The 20,959-nt window shown below is 45.5% G+C and overlaps 1 protein-coding gene across 2 annotated transcripts in view; it reads right to left on the bottom strand.

Moving 5' to 3' along the window:
* Positions 1-20,959, bottom strand: part of RNF115 (ring finger protein 115) — a 64,497-nt gene that overhangs the window by 39,962 nt on the left and 3,576 nt on the right. The window contains exons 2-5 of one of the 2 annotated variants that reach the window (XM_075908383.1): positions 18,579-18,721; positions 17,898-18,011; positions 5,063-5,121; positions 118-175 (exon numbers count right to left, since the gene is read on the bottom strand). In XM_075908383.1, coding sequence (XP_075764498.1) covers positions 118-175; positions 5,063-5,121; positions 17,898-17,972 — 192 coding nt within the window. In that variant the 5' untranslated portion in view covers positions 17,973-18,011; positions 18,579-18,721. The remainder of the gene's footprint in view (positions 1-117; positions 176-5,062; positions 5,122-17,897; positions 18,012-18,578; positions 18,722-20,959) is intronic. The other variant, XM_075908382.1, reaches the window with a different exon arrangement.

Here is a 20,959-nt window from a genome sequence, read left to right as displayed (position 1 = left end):
ATAATTGTCATTAAAAAAAGAATTGCTAAAATCCCAAACATATTTTCTGCTCCAGAATTTTTTTTTTTTTTTTTTTTTTTTTTTTTTTTAAAGAGTCTTTAAACAAAGTCAACTCACCTCTGCAAATTGTGTGGATGGACTGTCGTCTATTCCGCTGCCACTACCATCTAGAAAACTGAGGAGAAAACAGTAGTCAGAGCAAGTTGTTGCTTCCAAAAATAAGCTCCCCCTTCTGAGGGTTAAATATAGACGGAAGCCAGCATGTGCCAGACTCTCAATAAGGAACAAGACAAGGCTCCCACGTGGGATGAGCAAAAAGGGTGATCAAATGAGGTGCACAAGTTACTTTGGGGAAGGAATTAATCTATATATAAAGCGTAGCGTCAGCCCAGTAGGGAAAGGCAGGTAAAGCTAATGAGTCTGCTGAAAGATTAAAGTGACTACACAGAGCACCAATTTAGATTTCCTCTGTATGGAAAAAAGTATGCAAGATGTTTTACAGATTCCAATTTGCAGGAAACAGCAGCAGCCAGTTAACAGCAGTAGAAATACATTTCCCTTGAGCTGCTTGATTAGTATTTGTGCTTCACAGTAGCTGTTTATTTCCTATACGCAGTTCAGAGCAGCTCCCCAGTTTATCTTGGATATTTGGCACTTTCTCCCTTCCTGCAAAACTCTTCCACCCCTCCAACTAAACCTTCTTGTGCTTAGCTCTGCAACACATCAAGTCATGTCAGTTTGCCAAGTTTGTTTGGGGAAGGGTGCTCGCAACAGTTCAAGGGCTCCTCTGTTCCAAGGCAAACATTCCTAAACACAGAGCCAAGCAAAAAATATTAGGCTTTGTGTAATTAGATTTTCATGTTCATTCGTTAACTGCCCAGAATATCTGTGTGCAAAAGGGACAGCGTGACAGTGACTCATATCTTTCTAGTGAAACATGTTGGACAGCTTTCCTGCTTTGGGAGCCTGGAGAGATCAGATTTTAATATTGTTACCACTCCCACTCCAAATAGCACAACTTTCTCAGCCGTGGCTCAGGACTGAATATAGGAAGTGCCAGACTAGCATATTTTTCAGTCCCTAGCTGTTTGTAGGCAGTGTGTTCTACTGGATAAAGAACTTCACTAAAGTCTCCGCAGGGTAGCCATGTTAGTCTGTAACTTTAAAAACCACGAGTAGTCCTGTGTAGGGATGTTAACTGTGTAGTTAACTACACAATTAATCCTGTCAACTACATGCACTCCCTCCCCCCACCTGCGTCTGTATCAGAGGTGGGGGAGGAGGGGGCCAGGAGCCAAGTGAGCTCCCCATGAGTACCGGATCTGGTGGAGCTGCTCCTGACAGAGAGGGTCAAGGGGAACAGGCAGGAGTCGGTACACACGGGAAGCCAACTTTCAAGCCGGCTCACCATGTGTATTGGCTCTCCCGGAGCCACCTGTCCCCAGGGAAGCTGCCACAGAGCAGCCTGTGTCTGCAGTGGGCCCAGGCATGTCGCCAGCGCAGCCCCTGTCGGCAGGTAGCTCAGGTCCCCATGAACAACAGGCGGGAGCCTGTCTGCGCAGGGAGCCGGCTTTTAAAACCAGCTCCCCCTCACAGATTGGCTCCTGCCTGACACCCCACGTTGCTGCCTCTGTACCAGAAGCAGCAGCGTGAGGTGGCAAGGGGCTCCCGAGAGTGGGTCCAGGAGAGCACTGGCTGCTGGCCCTGCCCCTGGGAACTATCGAATAGTCATGTAACCGCTAAAACCTGACGCAGTTACACAATTATTCAATTACACAGTAACCGACATCCCTAGTCCTGCGGCACTTCCGAGACTCACATTATATGTTAATGAGACTTCATGGGTAAAACCCACTTCATCAGATGAGTTGGAGTTGAAACAACAGAATCCAAGTTTATACATAACAGCAAAAGCATAAACCTGTCCATTGTAGGACCAATGTTAATGAAGCTAATTAAGTGGGCTGGATGTGTCCCATTCAGAGCTTTTGATGTGAAAATGTGAATGTCAAAGGCAGAAGAAATTGGCTTTGTAGTGCGTTAACCTGCTAATGTCTCTATTCAAACCCAGGGTAACTGTCTCAAATTTGCAAATGAATTCCAGCTCAGCAGTCTCTCTCTCTAATTGGGTAGTGAAATTCCTTTGTAGAGGAATGGTTACTTTTAAAACCATGACTGAGTGTCCAGGTAGGTTAAAACGTTCCTCTGGTTTATGTGTCTGTTACATTCCTGCTGTACAATTGCTGTGTGTCAATTTATCCTTTTTCACAGAGACAGTTCTATTTGACCGCTATAAATGGCATAGGGGCATTGCTGGCACTTGATGGCATATATCCCAGAGAATGTGCAGTTGTATGAGCCCCTGATGTGGCTCATGTGGTTAGGTCCTGTGACGGTGTTACTTGTGTAACAGGGTTTGTTGTGGGGAAAGGTTCCTGGGTGAGTGCATCTGAAGTGTGGAGTGTGGCTGCTGGCTGACCTGTGAATCAGAGGTGGTTCTATTTCTGACTCTGCTGCCAAATCACTGTGACACCTTGGATACAGTCCCTCATTGTCCTCTTTTGTAAGAAACTGAGATCAAAGGAGAAAAACTGCCAATTGTCATTTCAATCCTGACAACTAGCATGTTAGAAGGAGCTACATAGTCTGCTATATGCAATCACAGGAAAAGCAGATTATTACAATAATTAGCAGTGTTTAATCAACTAAAACACACACAGTTCTATTCTCAAGAGCTCACCAACACAAAACAGCTTTGAATTAGCCATCATTATTACTAAGTGGAATATTAAACCAAGCTCTATTGTACAGCATTAGACCAAGATTTTGCTCCATGTAAAACTTAGTCAGGATTTGTACTTCAAATCCACGTCCCATCTCACCTACATTTTTGCCATAAATGCACTAAATTAGGAGATAGTGATGCTTTCCCCCCCCCGTTAGTTTCCAGCTCTATGTTCTGTGTATTTAAATATCAAATCAGTCCCAATAATCCCATGAAATATTATCCCCATTTTAAAGTTGAGAAATTGAAGCAGACACACAAGGGGTATGTGTACTCTAGCTCATTAGTTCGAGCTAGGTAGGCAAATGAGGGCAACCGGAGTTGCAAATGAAACCTGGGATTTAAATATCCTGGGCTTCATTTGCATGTTCCTGGGCACCGCCATTTTTAAATCCCCCTTAGTCCGAACTCCATGCCCACAGCTACACGTGGCACGGAGTAGGTAGCTCGAATTAGAGATCCTGTATCCAAGGAATTCGATCGGGACTGTATCCAAGGTGTGTCAGTGATTTGGCAGCAGAGTCAGATTAGAGATCCTAATTCGAACTACCTACACCGTGCCGTGTGTAGCCACGGGCACGGAGTTCAGACGAAGGGGGATTTTAAAACGGCGGCGCCCGGGAACATGCAAATGAAGCCCGGGATATTTAAATCCCAGGTTTCATTTGCAACTCCGGTTGCCCTCATTTGCCTACCTAGCTCGAACTAACGAGCTAGTGTGGACATATCCCAGGAGACTTTCTTGAGGCCACAGAAGGAGTTGGTGTCAGAGCAAGGCCCTTGAGTTCTCATCCTGATCCCAAGTTCCACACTTAGCGTACTTGTTATTTTATTACAGGTTGAACCTCTCTAGTTCAGCAACATCCATGGTCCAGCATGATTTCAGTTAGCTAGATGTCCATTTATCATGGGCACGCCCAAGTTTCCTGCAGTTCCAGAAAGTTTGTTTACAGCCACAAGTCTCGGCTTTCAGGGTTCTGTGCTGTTATTTAGCTCTAATTTATTAATTAGCCCTACACGTCATCCAAGAGCCCAGTACGCAGTGGAAGTGTTGGTAATGCTACTAGACAATATTGACCTCCTGTGGTCCAGAAAATCATCTCGTTCTGCACTGGTCAGATCCCGAGGACGCTGGACTAGAGAGGTTCAACCTGTATTAAATGTAGCATTCCATGAGAAAGAAGCAGTAGAGCAGAAAAAATTATAGCATCAGTGCGGCTTCTGCTAAGCTTCACTAATAAACGAGGAGGAATGGTCTAGTGGTTAGGGAGCTAGTTGGGAAACCAGGGTTCAATCCCCTCTTCCGGCACAGACTCCCTGTTTTTGGCCTTGGGCCACTTAGTCCTGGTCTACTCTTAATTAGGATGACCTAGTTATATGGCTCAGAGTTGTGAAAAATGTCACTAACTCCCAGCATAGACCCTGCTAGGCACATGGAAGAATTCTTAACCAACATTCTTCCACTTACTGTCCTCTTAGAGAGGCGGATTAACTTCACTGATGGAAAAGACCCTCCATTGGTGTAGGAAGCGTCTAAACAACAGTAATTCAGGGGCACAGCTGCAGCACTGTAGCTGTAATGCAGTGTAGACACACCCTTACTGACTGTGTCCAAGATCCTTGTCTGTAATGAGGCAACAACAGCCCTGCTCCACCTCACAAAGGGGGAGCTGGGATACCTTTAAAGAATGAGAGGTGCTCAGCCATTGCAGTCATGGGGGCCATTAAAGCACCTCAGATGAACAGAAAAGACACCTCAAAGGTTTAGATCCCCTCTTGGTGAACTTTTAACCTTGACACCTCAAAGGTTTAGATCCCCTCTTGGTGAACTTGCCTAGCTGGCATTAACAATTATACCCCCAAATCCATAAGAACATTGATCTACCCCAACCTGTGGTCTAGGGACCTCTGGGGGTCTGCAGACTATGTCTAAGACTTCCAAAGGAGTTCATATCTCCCTGAACTATTGGACACAAGCCCAGACTAACCTCACAACTTCCACCATTTTTATTAAGGGGCTTCCTTGAACCTCTCCTTGTCAACATCACTCCAGTGTCACAATAACGATCTTTTTTTACTCTGTGAAGATGAATGCAAATATCTGTCCTATGACTATCACGGCTTTCAGATGATACAAATAGGCACCATTTTAATTTTACATCCATTTTTCCCTTATTTTACGTACAGCATTTCGATACTTTGCATCACACACGTTACAAATGGATTGCAACTATGTATAAGCAATTGGCCTCACACATTCAGGAGTTTGTACAATACCTGGAATCATCTGTCACTTCTTCAATAAAGCCAGACTCGCATCGGGGGCAAGTGTACTCCTGCAAAGTGAGAGGAAAGGGAAGTCTTTAGTCACAAAGACGCACGGTGCCCAAGGTGAAGCTTGGAAATACTGCACATGTGATGCCGACAAGGAGACGGAGTTTTTGGTTCCCCTACAATAAAAATACAGACTTGGCAATTCTATGGCAAAAGTTCTCAAAGCACTTTAGAAAGGGTGAGTGTTATTTCCATTTGCCAAGTGAGAGTCCAAGAGGTACCTTTCCAAAGTCACACAAAGTCAGTGGCTAATCAGAAAAAAAATCAAACCCTCTACCTCCTGACTCCCAAACCCCTTGCTCTCACAAGTATCTATGCTACCTCTACCTTTCAGTTTAGGTTTGATGTCCTGAAGTCCTTTACAAACTGTGTTTCACATTTGTGAAAGCAGCTCAAGGGGGGGGGGGGGGGGGGGGAGAAAGGAGAGTCAACCTGTGGAACTCCTTGTGACAGGATGTTATGAAGTCCAAGACTACAACAGGGTTCAAAAAAGAACTAGATAAATTCATGGAGGTTAGGTCCATCAATAGCATCCCTAGTCTCTGTTTCTCTGCAAGTGGGTGACAGGGAAGGATCACATGGGGATTACGTGTTGTGATCCCTCCCTCTGGGGCATCTGGTATTGGCCACTGTCAGCAGACAGGATACTGGGCTAGATGGACCTTTGGTCTGACCCAGTATGGCCGTGCTTGTGTTCTTAAGGAACGAGACTGATTGTCCTTATTTGTTCAGGTCCTTCAGTCACGTGATCCATTTTGTTCATGCATTAAGTGAACATAATATCCGAGTCACAAAGTTGCTATGGTAGAGGGTACAATGCTGGGGCAGTCTCAGATTAACTGACATTAGGGAAGGACAAAATACATTATAATAAACTATTGGCTGGAGAGTTACAATGGGGTAGTTTAACCGGAAAACAGATTTTCTACTTCTTGTGAGCCATCGCACAGCTCAGCAGGGGTATCTCAGGGGTGTCTCTCAATGCTCCTCAACACACGGACTTTATCAGCCGGCAGCAAACCCGGCTGGATAACTCAATTTAAGAAGAGATCCATTTAGAAGCCTGCTGAGGAGCGCTGGGAATTTTGAGAACAGGCCTTGGATGAGGATAGCCTCAGTTGACAGCAGTGGTGACAGGAAGAAAGCCACTTCAATTAGAGAGGTGCCAGAGCACAGCTATTTCAAATACAGCTCTGATGCCGCACTGGCCCTCCTGTAGTGAGCACTGCAGGAGAGCCAGCCCTGACTGGGAATTCACTCTGTAATTATCAAAGTCAGAGCATAAACAGCTTTGTCATCTCTTTTTAAAGCCAGTTTCTGAGAAGGAGATAAGAGAAATGAGCTAGATTCAACCAGCTGTGCCTGGTATTTGTTTTTTTTCCACTGACTACCCTGCCCCTTTGCAAGCCTCAATTAGGCCCTCCCAAAAATTTTTAAGGCATGGCCTCATGTCTGTCTCCCGCTGCATGTTGCCCTGCCCCTTTACCTGGAAGGCCACACAAAGCTACACCCCTTTGAACTCCAAAATCAGAAGCATGGGGCTCATGCATTCACCTTGCGCATGCACAAGCTGAATCATGAGATCACATCTCTCAGTACCCATACGCAAGGCAGGAAGCTGCAAGACCAGAAGCACGTAGCTCCTGTAATCACTTTCAGTGCAAGAAGGGGGTGGGGCTGCAAAACTTTCCAGAATTTGGGGAGCCAGAGGTCCTTCCACATGGAGTCAGGTAAACGGCTTGCTAAGGACATCAATATCAAGTTCATGGATGCATTAGGGAAGAGATTTTAAGAAGCAGTCTTTAGTCTGTGTGCTGGAAGAAAAGAGGAGCTCAATTTAACTTCATTCACGCAGATAGCTGGAGTTCCTCAAATGACTGGGCATTTCTGCTCCCCATTTGGAGGGCCCTGGGGAGGGAGCATCTTCTAAAGCCGTGGTGTCCAAGCAGCTCTGAAGCAGCAGCCACTACAGTGGCTACTGCTATAGTGAACTAGCCACCGGCCAAACAGCCACGTGTGGCTAGTGTGTTGGACGCTACAGCCCTAAAGGGAAAGATGTTCTTGCAATTAACACATGCAAATGAGTGGCAAGTCTACATGCCCAGCTGTGCCAGGGACTTGAAAGACTTTGAGCAAAACAATTCCATTCCCTAGCCAGTTTCGCTGTCTATAAAATGGATACAATTTTGCCCCTATTTCTCTGGGTGGGGAGGCTTTAATTCATTAATGTTTGCAAAGCTCTTTGAGCTCCTTGCATGGAAGATGCTTCAGAAAGGAAATCCGGCCTAAAACATTAAGGGAGCAGTCGAGCATTACTGGATAGTCGAGTTGGTAGAAAAAGCAAAGGGGGGGGGGGAAGAGGCAGATAGAGGCAACAAAGGGAGTGGGGGAAGAGAGGGTACTTCAAGTTGGCAGCGTTGCACAGCGGCATTTCAAAGGGGAAGCACGCAGAGTGCGCAGCTGACCCCAGGCTCTGCATGGCATTTCAAAGTGGCAGCGCAGCATGGAGCCCGGGGTCAGCAGGGGGCTCAGAGTCCCCCGCTGACCCTGGGCTCCAAGATGGCGCTTCCACTTTGAAATGCACGAGTCCCCAGGGTAAGCGCCCTCATGGAGCCCGGAGTCAGCAGGACTTCCTAAAGGCCCTGGGCTGCAGGTGGAGTTCCGCGTTCCTCTGTTGAAATGTACAAGAACCCCAGCGGGAAATTCCATTGACTACTCGACTAGTAAATTACTCGTTAGTTAACATCCTTAGTCTGCCCTCCATCTCCTGAGCTAGCAAAACCAACAAATGTGCTCCGAAGCCAGTATCCAGACCCCTCATCACCAAGCTTCACACATGGGCATGGCAGGGACATAACACACGCACCCGAGTGCATTCCCTCCTGCTGGCTACAGACCAAAGCTCACCCTGCTAGACTTCCTTGAAGCATTAGACACTCCTGATCACCAGATATTCCCATCCCCTTTACATCAAGCAGAGAGTCCTTTCCCAGCTCTCTCAATACTGGACAGAGATCGCCAATGAGGAACTTGCAGGAGAGGGGCCCAGGCAAGACTCTGGTGATGCTGCTTGGGGGGGGGGGGGGGGAGGAGAGATTCAAAGAATCTCCCTCCTCTTGCATTTATGGCATTTGCTCTGTGAACGGGAGCACATCTGCTACTAAGGATGTGAACATGTGACTGTGTGCATGGTTAACCGATGAGCCTGGGCTCGTTGGTTAACGTGCCTAGTTACATGCAGCCAGCCCCCCACACCATGCTGCTGACTCTATATCAGAGTCAGCAGCATGGGGGTGGGGAGGGAGGCGAGAGATGGTACCCACAGGGGGCTGACTCCCTGAGTGCACCAGCTCCCAAGGAGCCGCTACTCCCCCCACCAATGTGTAACCGCTGAAATTTTTACACATTTACTTGAACAAACACATTTTAACATCCCTTCCTGCTACCATCTATGACCAGCCAGAAGATCACACTATGTACCAACAGACCTTTCCGTTCACAAATGCAACAGCATCTTTTGGGCCAGATCCTTAACTGGTGTAAATCAACACTGCTAGGGAACGACACTGATTTACAACAGTCGAGGATCTGGCCCCTAATGTCCAACACTTAAAAAAACCCAACAAAGTGTAGGCACAGGTCAGCTAACAGAAACCATCTGTCAAAGCTAACACAATGTGACCTGTCAAAGGTCAACACAGCAATGCACTGTCACATACACAGCCTCAGATGCTGGCCTATCAATGCACATGAAGGCCTACTATACGCATGGCCTGAAAACCTTTGGCAAGCAGTGGCACTTTGGTATTCATCTCCAGGCTGCAGTCCTCTTGGAAACGCATTCAGGCTGTGATGTCAGATACCGAGGGTGGAGGAACCGTGCTGTGTCAAGGCAAGGGACAGGAAGTTCTGTAACACTTTAATATGGTAAATTATACTCCAAGCGAGTCCGTAACCAGCCTAAACACAGACCCCGCTGCACATTGTGACTCCTGTAAAAATCAGTCGGATTTGATGGATGAAGGCAAGTCACAATATCACAATCCAGCCTCTCAGCTGCGGCATGACATTTTGGCCCTGATCCTGAAAGCTGTCCCATGCAGGTGTAGCCTTCGTGGAAGGATATTGGTGTTCGTGTTGTAGGGGCCAGACTCCACTCCATTAAGAACAGCTCCCTCCATGTCTCTAAGAATCAAGCCTTTCGACTTCATTCTATTTTTAAAAAACACGTATTTAAGCCATGTTCTGTAACGTGAACTCAGCTCTTGTGACACGTGCCGACTGTCCCAGAGATGGACAGAGAGACTCCAGCACAGAGAGCATCTTCCCCCATGCTGACCCAGGTCTCACATTTGACCCGGTAGGAACCTCCTATAGAGACAAGATCAGGTTTCCCGTTCTTAGCCTCTCTGGGGAAACTGCCAATTAGGGATGGGATTTTCAAGGCTTAAGGGAGTCAGGTGCCCGGCTTCTGTTGATCATCTAAGTCGCTAGACCTCTTTAAATCTCCCAGCCTTGGATGCCAGCAGTTTTTGCCTGTTAGACATTTGGTGAGGATAGTCCAGGATTCCAGCTTCCAAATTTACCCCAGTTGGACTAAGGAACAGTCTTTGAATGTTTCCTAAGTTTTAAACACACACTTTAAACAACAAGAAGCTCTTACGTTTGTGGTAAAACCTGGCTCCATGAGGGCAAGTTACTCAGCTGTTTGCCCTCAGGAAAGCCAGGCAACGGCCTCACAGAACAGCCTAAGATACCGTTTATCCCTTAAACGACAAGGGCAAAAATTTGGCTGCAGCATAAACACTCTGGATTGGTCTTCCACTAGAGTTGTGGGGAATTCCTTTCTCCCAGTCCCATCAGAATACTGATGCGAGATCGGAAAGCACTTTAGATTCCCCTTCCTAATTCCTCTAACCATGAAAAAGCTTATACAGCAAGTGCCCTAATTCTGCTCCAACATCATAAATCTGCTTCAATTTATGGCAGACAGCACCAAAAACACAACAGTCTCTTTAGATTCTCTCTCTTTTCCTCTGCCCCCCGCCCACCCAGATGAGTGAATTAACGAGGAACGTTCCCAGGACTCAGGAAGAGAATCTCACGTTTTAACTGGACAGTGTATAGTCATCCACATTCGTGAGCTCCGTGTATATGCAGGTAAGTACAAAACAGGTCACCGGGGGGGGGGGGGGGGGGAATCAAATTTCTTTACATCTCACTAGTGGCTTTGTGGAACTAGTTAAGCCATAGCAACAGATGAAATTTAATCCAGGAATGGCTGATGGTCCCCACCCCTCTCTCTGTTTCATATGCTTCTGTAAAAAAATTGAACACTGTTTATCAGTGGAATGCATACTGGAGACAATTAAATGTTTTGGACATTTTTGCACATTCAGGCTTCAGGCCAGAGCACTGCTTGGTAGGTCTACAGTGATTACAGAAGTTAAGAGCACACATGCTAGACTGAGGCTACATCCATCTCCCAGGAAGACCTGCAGCAACCCAACAGGAATCTCTACAAAACACAAACCAAGAGAGAATTTTACACACCAAGAGTTCTGCTAAGCAGAGAGGGGCACTGCAGGAAGCACAAATGAAAGACAAGATAGAGAAGCGTCACAGATGGAAGAGACCTCGTGTTGTCTAGTCCAGCCAATGAAGAACTGCTGCTAACTAATGTATAACCCAGCTCACCTCTGAATTCAAGCCCTGTTGGTGTCCAATACCTGATCAAATTCCACGAGTGATGTTATCAGTGTGAGAGCCTGGATGACAAATACCTCCCTGCCTGTTGGGTGATGTCTTTATGGGTGCGGTCTCAAAATTTGCTCTGGTTTCTTTGCTGTCATATTGCAAACTCCGGTTTACAGTTCTGTGCGTCTGATTCAGCATAAATTCTCTCCCCCATTTTCCTTTGGATTGAATCTAATTATTTCCCCTATATTTTATTTATAAGTATACTGCCATAGCACCTCAGTGCACTAATTAAGGATCATGAGCTCTTCGACCCTCTGCGACTTAATCTTGTTTGGCTATTTTCTACACTGATGCATCAAGTGATGAACATTTACAACTTGGCCTTTCTGCGAGGACATAAGGGGACAAGCTTTTACGCAGGTCTCGGCAAGGTAGCTAAACAGCAGGATTTTCAAAGGAGCCCAGCATTCGGAATCACTGGAGCTCAACACCCATGAAAGTCTGGAATCAGTTTTAAAGAAAATAATTACACAGGGAAGCTAAAGAGAACAGACACATGCCTTTGAAAAAATAACTGCATTGCTCAGTTGTGTGTAGGAGCAGGTATCTGAGTTAAATACCAATATATACAACTAGACTAAGATCTGCAAATAAGACTATGTTGCCATCTGTAAGGATTGAAAGCATCAACCACTAGTGGGAAGACACACGTTTAGAGCGGTGGTGGGTAACCCACAATGGCCTGCAAGACATCTTGCTGACTGCTGCCCGTGCACAGGATTGCCTGATTCTGCTGTTTCCGTTCACGTCGTTTTTTTCCTGCCGATATTACTAAAGTGACACGCATGTAAAGCCAGAGCACGAGAAGTATGGTGCGTGCTGATTGCACACAACACTGACAGAGAGCCGTGCGCTCCCTTTGCATCCAAAGCGCTGCGACGGTGCAGTCGGCACATCCTGCAAATTCTAGGTATACAAGTGCAGTGAGCAAAACTGCCCTGTCTCAGGAGATTGTTGTAGGCCCACCGAGATGAAGGAAGGTTACTGATGCAGCTCACTCACTTGCCTTGGCTGCCCATTGCGGATTTAGAGCTATATGTGGGGTGTGAACGTAGGACAGCAGGAATACTATAGATAAGGTTGAGACGAGCTTACTGTTTATCTGTCCATTTTTATAAGTGCTCTAAAATTCACATGCTCACTTAGATTACCTTGACATTTCCATGCCTGGGGGGGGGGGGGGGGGGCTGCAGTAAGGTTGAAGTCCTTTGAGCAAGGCATTTTAAGCTACACCCCCCCTAAAAATCACTGTTTCAACTTGCTTTGGTTCTTAAACCTTCTCTTATAGAGACACTAGGTGCAAACTATGGCTCTGATCCTTTCCAAACTGACATCACCTGCTCAGGACTGACCTCAGCTAGTGGCTGCCATCCACCAGCCCTTGGCAGAAGTCATATTTTAGCTATTCACGGCTTCTGCCAAGTGCTACAATGCCCATAGGTGCAGGCTGAAGCCTCATTCAAAGAGGGCAGAGTCTCGGCTGGAGGGGGTGTATTTTAACTCCATTTCCTGGTATTTAGAACCAGAGGGGTCGACTCAGGAGTATTACGAGGATGCTCTGAAGACTATGAAGTTCTAGGTGCAGAAATACAGAGTATTATTTGACAAAGCTGTTGAACAAATGCCACAGGGAACAGACAAGGGGGCTACACAATCTAATGGGAAGAGATTCAAGCACTGAGATTCCAGGATATCCCTTTTTAGGATACATGAAGCCCTACTTTAGCAATGTACTTAAATGTTTAAAGTTAGGAATGTGCTTAAGTGATGCCATTGACTTTAATGGGTCTACTCCTGCCCCTGTAGCTAGACATGCCCTTAAATACCTTGCTGATTTGAGTCTGAAAAGACATCCCTCCTCCCCTGATGCACCTGAGACTCAACTCCTTGATTTTAAGAAAGAAGTTTCTACTAGTAGGGGATTGACAGTCCAGGGCTCTCGGACTCTGGACCTCAGCCCTTCTCTTGGTCTAACAGAGTCACTACTCTTACCCTGCAGGAACAAGCCAACTTTACATTCAGTGCGATAAGAGGGGTGGTTTTAGGGCTGAACAGAGGCATTCATGGTACCTATTTACTAAAAACATGACTAGAATGAGGGGGACACATCTACAAACAAAATCAAAGGTGGCTAAGGACAACATTTTCTGAGAGCACCCAGATTTTAGGCATCCAACTGGACATCTCTTGAGTCTGATTTTCAAAAGATGCTAGGAGCTGTGGGTGCTCAGAAACTCTCTCTCAAGAAAACAATCAAGCCCTAGTGCGTATCCACATTAGGCACCCAATAGCTGAGGGAACCAAAAACGAGAGCCAATTCTGGAAATGTGGCTCCATGTTAAACGAAGGCCCAACTGCAGATCGGCAAAAACAGCCTGGCGTTCGGCTCCACTTAAAATCATTTTCTTGATTTCCACTGTTCAAGGAACCCCATTACAAAGATTTACTCAACTAGCAACATTCTGTGCTGTTACCTACGCTGCTATTTCCCAAGGCCTGCCGCATTTTCCAGCTGCCTTTCGGCTGGCTCTGCAGTTCATTGCTGGCCAAGTGAAAGATGTGCATGCAGAGGTTCTTTTCCAGAGTTCAAGATGAAGTTCTGCTTAGGATTGATGCTGACATGAACTCTGTTCAGAGAAGATGAGACCAAGTGAACATTTTTTAAATTAGGCCAATTACTTGGTTTTGTAATAAAATGAAAATCCATTATGTGGTGATTCAATGGACATCACGGCTAGGATTTATAGATTTAAGGCCTGTGGTTCCATTCATTTTTGGAAGTGCTTTCCTACATCTAGTAAGTTGGAAAGACTTGCCCAAAAACTAACCTACAATTAACATGCAAGGTAGAAAGAGATAAATACAGCATTTGGGTTAAATAACTAAGCTGGACGGAAGAGGGAACAGCAATGCGAACCAAACAGATAAGTGGAAATGGATATAGTATTTCAAAATTATTTCTTAGGGCACGTCTTCACTGGCCACCATGGAGATCACTCTTCTGGTGTTCAATTTAGAGGGTCTAGTTAAGACCCATAAATCAAATACTGAGGGCAGCTCTTGCTGGCACCTGTACTCCTCACAGTCGCGAGGAGTAAAGGCAGCCAACAGGAGCATTTACTTCTGTTGGCATGATGGCACCATGCTCGGGTTAAGGTATGCCAACTCCAGCTAGAGTTGCGTACCTTAACCCAACCTTCCAGGTGTAGTGTAGACCGGGCCTTATGCTACACAAATGGTTTTGATACTATTCACTATTTGAAAAAGTCTCCAAGGAAGCTGGAAAAATGAAGAGATGCTGGATGGTTCAGGGATATGGAACCTTTCATCATTATGTTACTGCTCAAACTCTAGCTTAGAGGTAACGATCTACCAGCTGTTGAGCAGCTCATGGGGATTGATCATGGTGGGTCTCAGTCCCATCCCAGCATCTTAAAAACCATGATCACAATTGGCCCCTTTGTGGTAGTTTCAGCTGAAAAGCCAAGGACTGAACAGGCCCTGGAAATGGAACCCTTTGCTTTCACCTCCAACTATGGCTGAAGGTGCCATCTCCAAAGCAGAACTGGGCCACAAAAGAGAAGAGCAAGTGTTGCAGAGAAGAGGTTTCAAACACACTGCTCAGAGCACCCAGCCACCCTTCCGTTATCACTAATCAGCTCTGCTTCATGCATTTCACAGAGTGGCCAGGTGCACTATGAAGAACCCTCTGTCCCTCCAAATGGTCATTAACTAGGGATGTAAAAGAATAGTCGACTATTTGACTACCCGATAAACCTAGGCTTATCGGGTAGTTGAGTCATCTACTTGCATTCTCTCCCCCCCCCCCCCCCCCCCCGCCCCCGCATCTATATCAAAGGCAGCCGGGGGGGCGGGAGGGGGAAGAGACATGAGCCAGTGCTGGGGGGGAGCCAGCTTAAAGCATGTTGCCTCCCAGCACTGTCTCCGTGATTGAGGGAGAACAGGAGAGGCAGAGGCAGAGCAGGGAATCTGGCATGAGTGGGGACTGGTGCCCACACTGGTGTCAAATTCCCTGCTGCATCTCCCCCCTTAACTAATCGAGTAGTCAATGGAAATTCCATCAACTACTCAATTAGCTGATTAATCGAAATTGAACATCCCTATCATTAACTGTGCAGAAGTGTCCAACCCCCATTATGTTTATGCCATCAGTATTCGCAGACAAATACACGTTTCATCTGGAATCTTCATTTTGCCTGGATTCTCAATCTGAAGTACACCAATCAAGCGAGACGGGCTTGGAATGACACAGGGGGCTTCCTAGCCATGTTATCACCCACCAGAAGGATAAGACACTCAGATATGCAACCGTCATAGCTCTCTGCTGAAGTCAGTGACTGTCTGTTTTCTTTTCCTCTCTATTTTCCAAAGGCAAGCAGCAAGCTGCAGTCCTATGAGGAAACCTCAAGCTAAGTTTTTCTTTGATATGTGCTGGAGGAACTTCGGGATTCTTCATCCACACTCAAAAGGAAACCGGCACACACATTTCTTCTATACCATTGAATGGCTCAATCCTGACCTGCAGCATTGTCCCTTAGAGAGTAGCCGAGTCTCTGTGGTCTATTCAGTCTTTGGCCAGTTCACTGGGATTGTCCTAGTGATACACGCACCTTTCTCTGGAAATTAAACTGAGCCACCAAAATATTTTTGTGTGTGCCATTACATAGCCAGCTTATGCACTTTAGAAGTAACATGGTGCCCACATACCAGAGTAACAGGCATGGCATAAGAATGTTTTAAGCCAGCAGCTAAGGAAGACATACCAGCCATTTACAGTTTATGCCAAGAATTTATCCGGCAATTTAGAATGGAACAGATTTAAAAGAATTTTTTAATTTGCTATATATTTTAGAGAGTCTGTTTGTTCAAGAACTCCTCCTAAACGGTAAAAGCTAGGACCACCAAATTTGGTATGCAGCTTTCTCTTATAACTGAAAGCAACATAAGGGTATGGTTGTACCAGGAAAATGTGGGTCTGCCTGGAGTGGGATTGCTTTGCATAAAAATCAAACAGAAATGAGAAACACCAAAGCAGCAAATACAGTCCTCAAAACTGACATACCTGAATGAATAATGAAAGAAACTGAACCAAGATGAGCAAGAAAAATAGGATTGCTTCTCAATAAATCTTATAGAAGAGATAAAATTGAAAAATCTGGAGTAGTGCTCTGGTTTGGCACAGCTGAATCAAAACTTAAGGTTTGAAAACTAAAAGACAATGTTATTGGAAACCAAATTGACTACAGCGCTTATTTGTTAAAGAATAGAGAATGATAGGAGTTTATTGGGATGAAGAAAAAATACATTTGATGGAATTCCCGAATTACAGTCCCAAGCAATGCCAGGTAAATCCGCTAGTCACACACATACACTTTCCGTGATATGCAGGTAGTCAAACTAGATGCTAAAGTTTCCGTCTGGCCTTAACAAAAAACAATGTGCCAAACTTGGAAGGGGGGGGGAGGGGGAGAAACCAGGATCTTTTCTTCTTTAGCTCCTACTATCTGAAATATGCTCCCTGCAAGTATCCTGAAAACTGTTTTTTAGTGCTTTTCCTATACCCTTTCATTTCTTTCTCTGCTATTATTTAACTTTATAACTGTATTTAGTTTTGCAGAGGGCATTGGGATAGTTTCCTTGACTACTGTATTCTCTCTTCTGCTACAGCACAAGGAAGGTGCAACTGCATTTACCTGGACTTTGTAACAATAGTTATATTAGATAACGTAGGATTTTTCTCTTCCTCACACAGTACCAAGTCCTTTACAGATTGATACTAATATGCCAACATATGCAGCTCATGAGCAGAAATACTGGATGCTGCTGGATTCTATCACTTTTCCCTAGAGCCACAGTGGGGGTTAACTGCTATTATTTTCTATTCTAGTCTGTTTAAAAATCTATTCGTGGCTGCAATTGTTTTCCTATTCCTGACCTACGACTGTCTTTCTCCATGTGAACACAGGGCACACATCACAGAAGTTATGTTTTGGCCTTTAACTGGAGCCAACTATCTTTCAGGTAGAACAATGGGTGTAATAACCCAGCATCCTGGCCCAACACGGGGGAGTATTTCTTGACTACTTGAAGTTCATTTCTAGTTTTAGTTGCTTACGGTATTATTCACTTCCTGTTGTAAACTGCCGTGCAGCATCACTTCATGGTGCTAAAATTGAGGCCAAGTTCACCCAAGAGGAGACTGCATATCGGGCGGAGGAAGGGAGAGGCATTAAATAAGTCCCATACACAACTCATATAATTTGCATCTTGCATAGTTAAGAGGACTGATCCTGTGAGCAGTAGGGTTACCAGATGATTTAAAAACAGGACACACTTGATCTCAGATGGGGGTGGGAACCGGCCAGCGGGAAGCAGGGCTGGCCAGGAGGGGAGCGGGGGGGAACCAGCCGGCATGAAGCGGGGCTGGCCCGGGCGCACACAGATCCCAGGGTACTGCCTGTCATGCGCACGGTCCTAGCGTGGCGCACAGGTGTGTCCGGCCCTGTCCCCCTCCTCTTTATTGCGTAGTTGCATACTGCCTGGCTGGTAGACATGCTCTGCCAGGCAGTACGCAACTACATACTGATACTCATGATAATAATAAAACGTAATTAGAAAATATGGGACATTTATATGTGCGGTATTTTCTCAATTTGTTTCCCAGACAGAAAGCTCAAATACTGGTTCAACACCGGACACCTGGCAACCCTAGTGAGCAGTAGGAACTTTGTATGCAGAAGGGCAACAGGACCCAACTCCAAGCCTGCACACACACACAGACACATGTTCACATCAATGGGACTTCACTTTGGTGTGTGCAAGACCAGGGCCTACATTTACAAGGTTCCCTGGGATTATTTCTATTTCCTGACCCCAATCAGTATTTCAGATCAATACAATTTTGCAGAAATTTTAGCCTGCAATGTACTCTAAGAAAGGAGGAGCCCCAAAGTTCTGAGAAGAGTTCTACCTTTTTAATTAACATTCCAGGCATTACCTTTTCAAACTTAAATTTCAATATGGATTGAGCCCAGCGGAAATGGCAAAGATGCCTCCCATTCAGCACAGGCATTCTTCTGGAGGAAAAAATAAAAGAATCGCAAAAAAAGACCTGCCAAGAGATCAAAAGGAAGATGCCAGTTCATCATGGATTAAATTATGCAGATTATGAGTCTTTTCCCACTAATAAATTTATTGCTCTCAGGGACCTCTTAGAAAAGGTTTCATCAGACAAAACTGTGACCAACCAATGCAAGACATTCTGCATTGATTTAAGGTATACTGGTCAGAGGATTTTTAAAGAGACTCAACCAGCTTATTCCTATAGCCGATATGGGTGAGATTAGATAGGACTTTCCCCTCTTTTGCTTAGTACATTTACCTTATAACGGCGATGTATTCCATATAGTGAAAGATTGCAACTTCACATGATAATAGGCCAAATTTAACATTAGCATGGAAAGCATTTCAAAGGTTTCTTTTAACGGCTCACTGAGATTCAAGTAGATCAAAATCTACTTCAACAATGCCATTCGAAGCCAGTTTGGGGGAAATCTGAAAAAGTATATTCTTTGCCCTACTTTACCCCTCTTCGCAGTAGAATGGTAATGATCTTACATTCCTTCAGCACCTTTCATCCCAAAGGACCCCACAAGAGAGTACTGTCCCACAAACATACCTGAATCAGGGACACAAGATCTGACTATTCCCGTGACAATGCTAAGCCCGTGGATACTCCAGTGTTTTAGCCCAGCTGAAGTAAATCTTCACTAGGAAAAAGAGTCTGATTGTAACTCCAGCTCGTTAACATGAGGTAAAATCCTAGCAAAGACAAATAGTTTTCACATGAGTTAGTAAGTCAAGCAAACCCCCTAGCTCTCCCACAAGTCTTTAACTCAACCTGCTAGCTTGTGTGAAAACCAAACAGCCTTATCTTCACACACAGGTCACCTCATGTTAGTTAAGAGCCTGCCTTTATCACAAATCCAAGGACTTAAAAGATGCACATTCGCTCCTCACTCTACATTTTAACTGTTCTCTCCCCAGGGCATGGGGCAAACACACTATCCTTGATTTGGTTACAGAAATAGTATTGACGAGGCCAATATTTTATACCCAGTGCTCTGTGTATTGGGATTGCACAGGACCGATCACATTCTCAGCACTCAAAGTAGTAATAAACTGGGATAGTTTTTTAATCCATCACTAAAACGCAGCGTGGCGACACATGGCAGCCGTTTAGCAGTGCAGGATGGGAAGTCAGCAATAATACTTGGCGAACTTTGGATGAGTTCAAAGTGCTTTAGAAGAAATGTTATGTGAAGGAAAGCGTCCCGCCCCCTCCTTCCCCCACCAACATAAACGAAACTGTAGCGAGTTGGTATCTTCAGACTACAACTGGGAGATGACCAAGATGGACAGCCACCTATCCCTGACAAAAAGGACCATGAGATTTTTTACTACATCAACTGATCAAGATCACAGAAGACCCTCCGGAGGAGCAAGTTGCAGATTCACCGTCACATGGTCCTTTGGGGGACAAATTTTTTTAAAAAAGCATACGGCAGCAGTTTGCATCACTGCAGCTATCTAGCGCGGAATTCTGAACAGCCTCTCTGATTTTTCTCTCGTGCCATGTTTAATCAAGCCAAGTTATCCTTTCGCTTTAAAATACGACCATATCCGCTGGGCTGCAGCTGCAGCCGTATTTGCACCTGCAGCATAGAGCGGAGAGTGTGATTTGAAATGGCAGTCAAGGAAAATGGTTTATTTCCCCTCCCTTCACCATCCTCCAAATGAAACCAGGCCACATTCAGCCAATAGTGGAAGCACAGCAGTTATGCTAAAGCAGCTATGGAAACATTACTATTGAGATCCAACAGTCCGTTAACGCTTCCTGTGCCGGTCAGCGAACAGCCAGCCTTCATGTGACATCCTGGGAGAGCACAGCTCTAGCCCCATCAATGCATAAACGTGGTTTGTTTTGTGGATTACTAGCCCCTTCTCTCTCTCCCTCTCCCTCCCCCCCCCCCCAGAGGTGGGAATAGTGCATGTTAAATATTTTCACATACAGCCGATCGCAACGCGGCTGCTGAATAGAGGGCATCTGACAGCTACATTGAAGATCAGCATGGCCTCTAGATCTGCTCTCCTACTGACATCCTAGGAGATTTATCCAGGGACTGGCCATGCAATCAGCACCAATGGAACTTGCACACTTGCTTCAAAGGGAGATGGCATCACACTTTCCAGTCAAGCCTGATGAGCAGTGTGTTACTCCTGGCATAAAGGATTATCTCCCTGCCATGTAAGCCATCTCACAATCTCTCTCACAAGATATTTTTACTTTAGGTTGATGTTACCCTAATCCAAGAATCACCACCGAAACTGTCTAAAAAACCCCTCCCCATTCTACTGACGGGGGAGACAGAGACAGAGAAACAGACAGACAGAGAGTTTCTTGCCAAAGGTCTCGTGAAGAGCTAGGAACAGAAGTTTTGACTCAGTCTTAGGCTACATCTACGCTACAGCAGCACACCTAGGATGTTACAGCCGGGTCTACATAGAGCATTAGCAAAGACTACAGCAACAGAAATGGGTTTTCCATCAAAACAGGTAACATCTCTAGAATGGCAGCAGCTAAGTTGACAGGAGAATCCTTCTGTCGACCCAGCTGCAACTACACCAGGGTTCAGGTCAACCTAACCACAGTGCTCAGGGCAGGAAACTTTTTACAGCCCTGAGTGAAGCAGCTACGTTGACCCGTTTTGAGTGTAGACCAGGTCCAAGTCACTGTCTGAGCTACCTCACCCTAGAAATAAACAGGTCCGTGGACTTCTACTGGACAATTCAGAGATCTGAAATAAAATCCTAATGTAGCCCTTTGCAAACATCAGCCCATTGCCCCATGAAACCAATGCTTGCCACATTTTACAGATGGGGAAACTTGAGGCACAAAGCAAGGAAGTGACATGGCCAATGCTACAAAGCGAGTCAGAGCCCAAGTCAACTTTAGAACTAAAGAGTTATCCTCCCAGTTTCACGCTCCTTAAGGAAAGT

The sequence above is a fragment of the Pelodiscus sinensis genome, chromosome 24 (genome assembly GCF_049634645.1).
Source record: "Pelodiscus sinensis isolate JC-2024 chromosome 24, ASM4963464v1, whole genome shotgun sequence".
NCBI classification, from domain to species: domain Eukaryota; kingdom Metazoa; phylum Chordata; order Testudines; family Trionychidae; genus Pelodiscus; species Pelodiscus sinensis.
The sequence above is the reverse complement of the archived record's forward strand: the minus strand, read 5'-3'. Positions and strand labels throughout refer to the sequence as shown.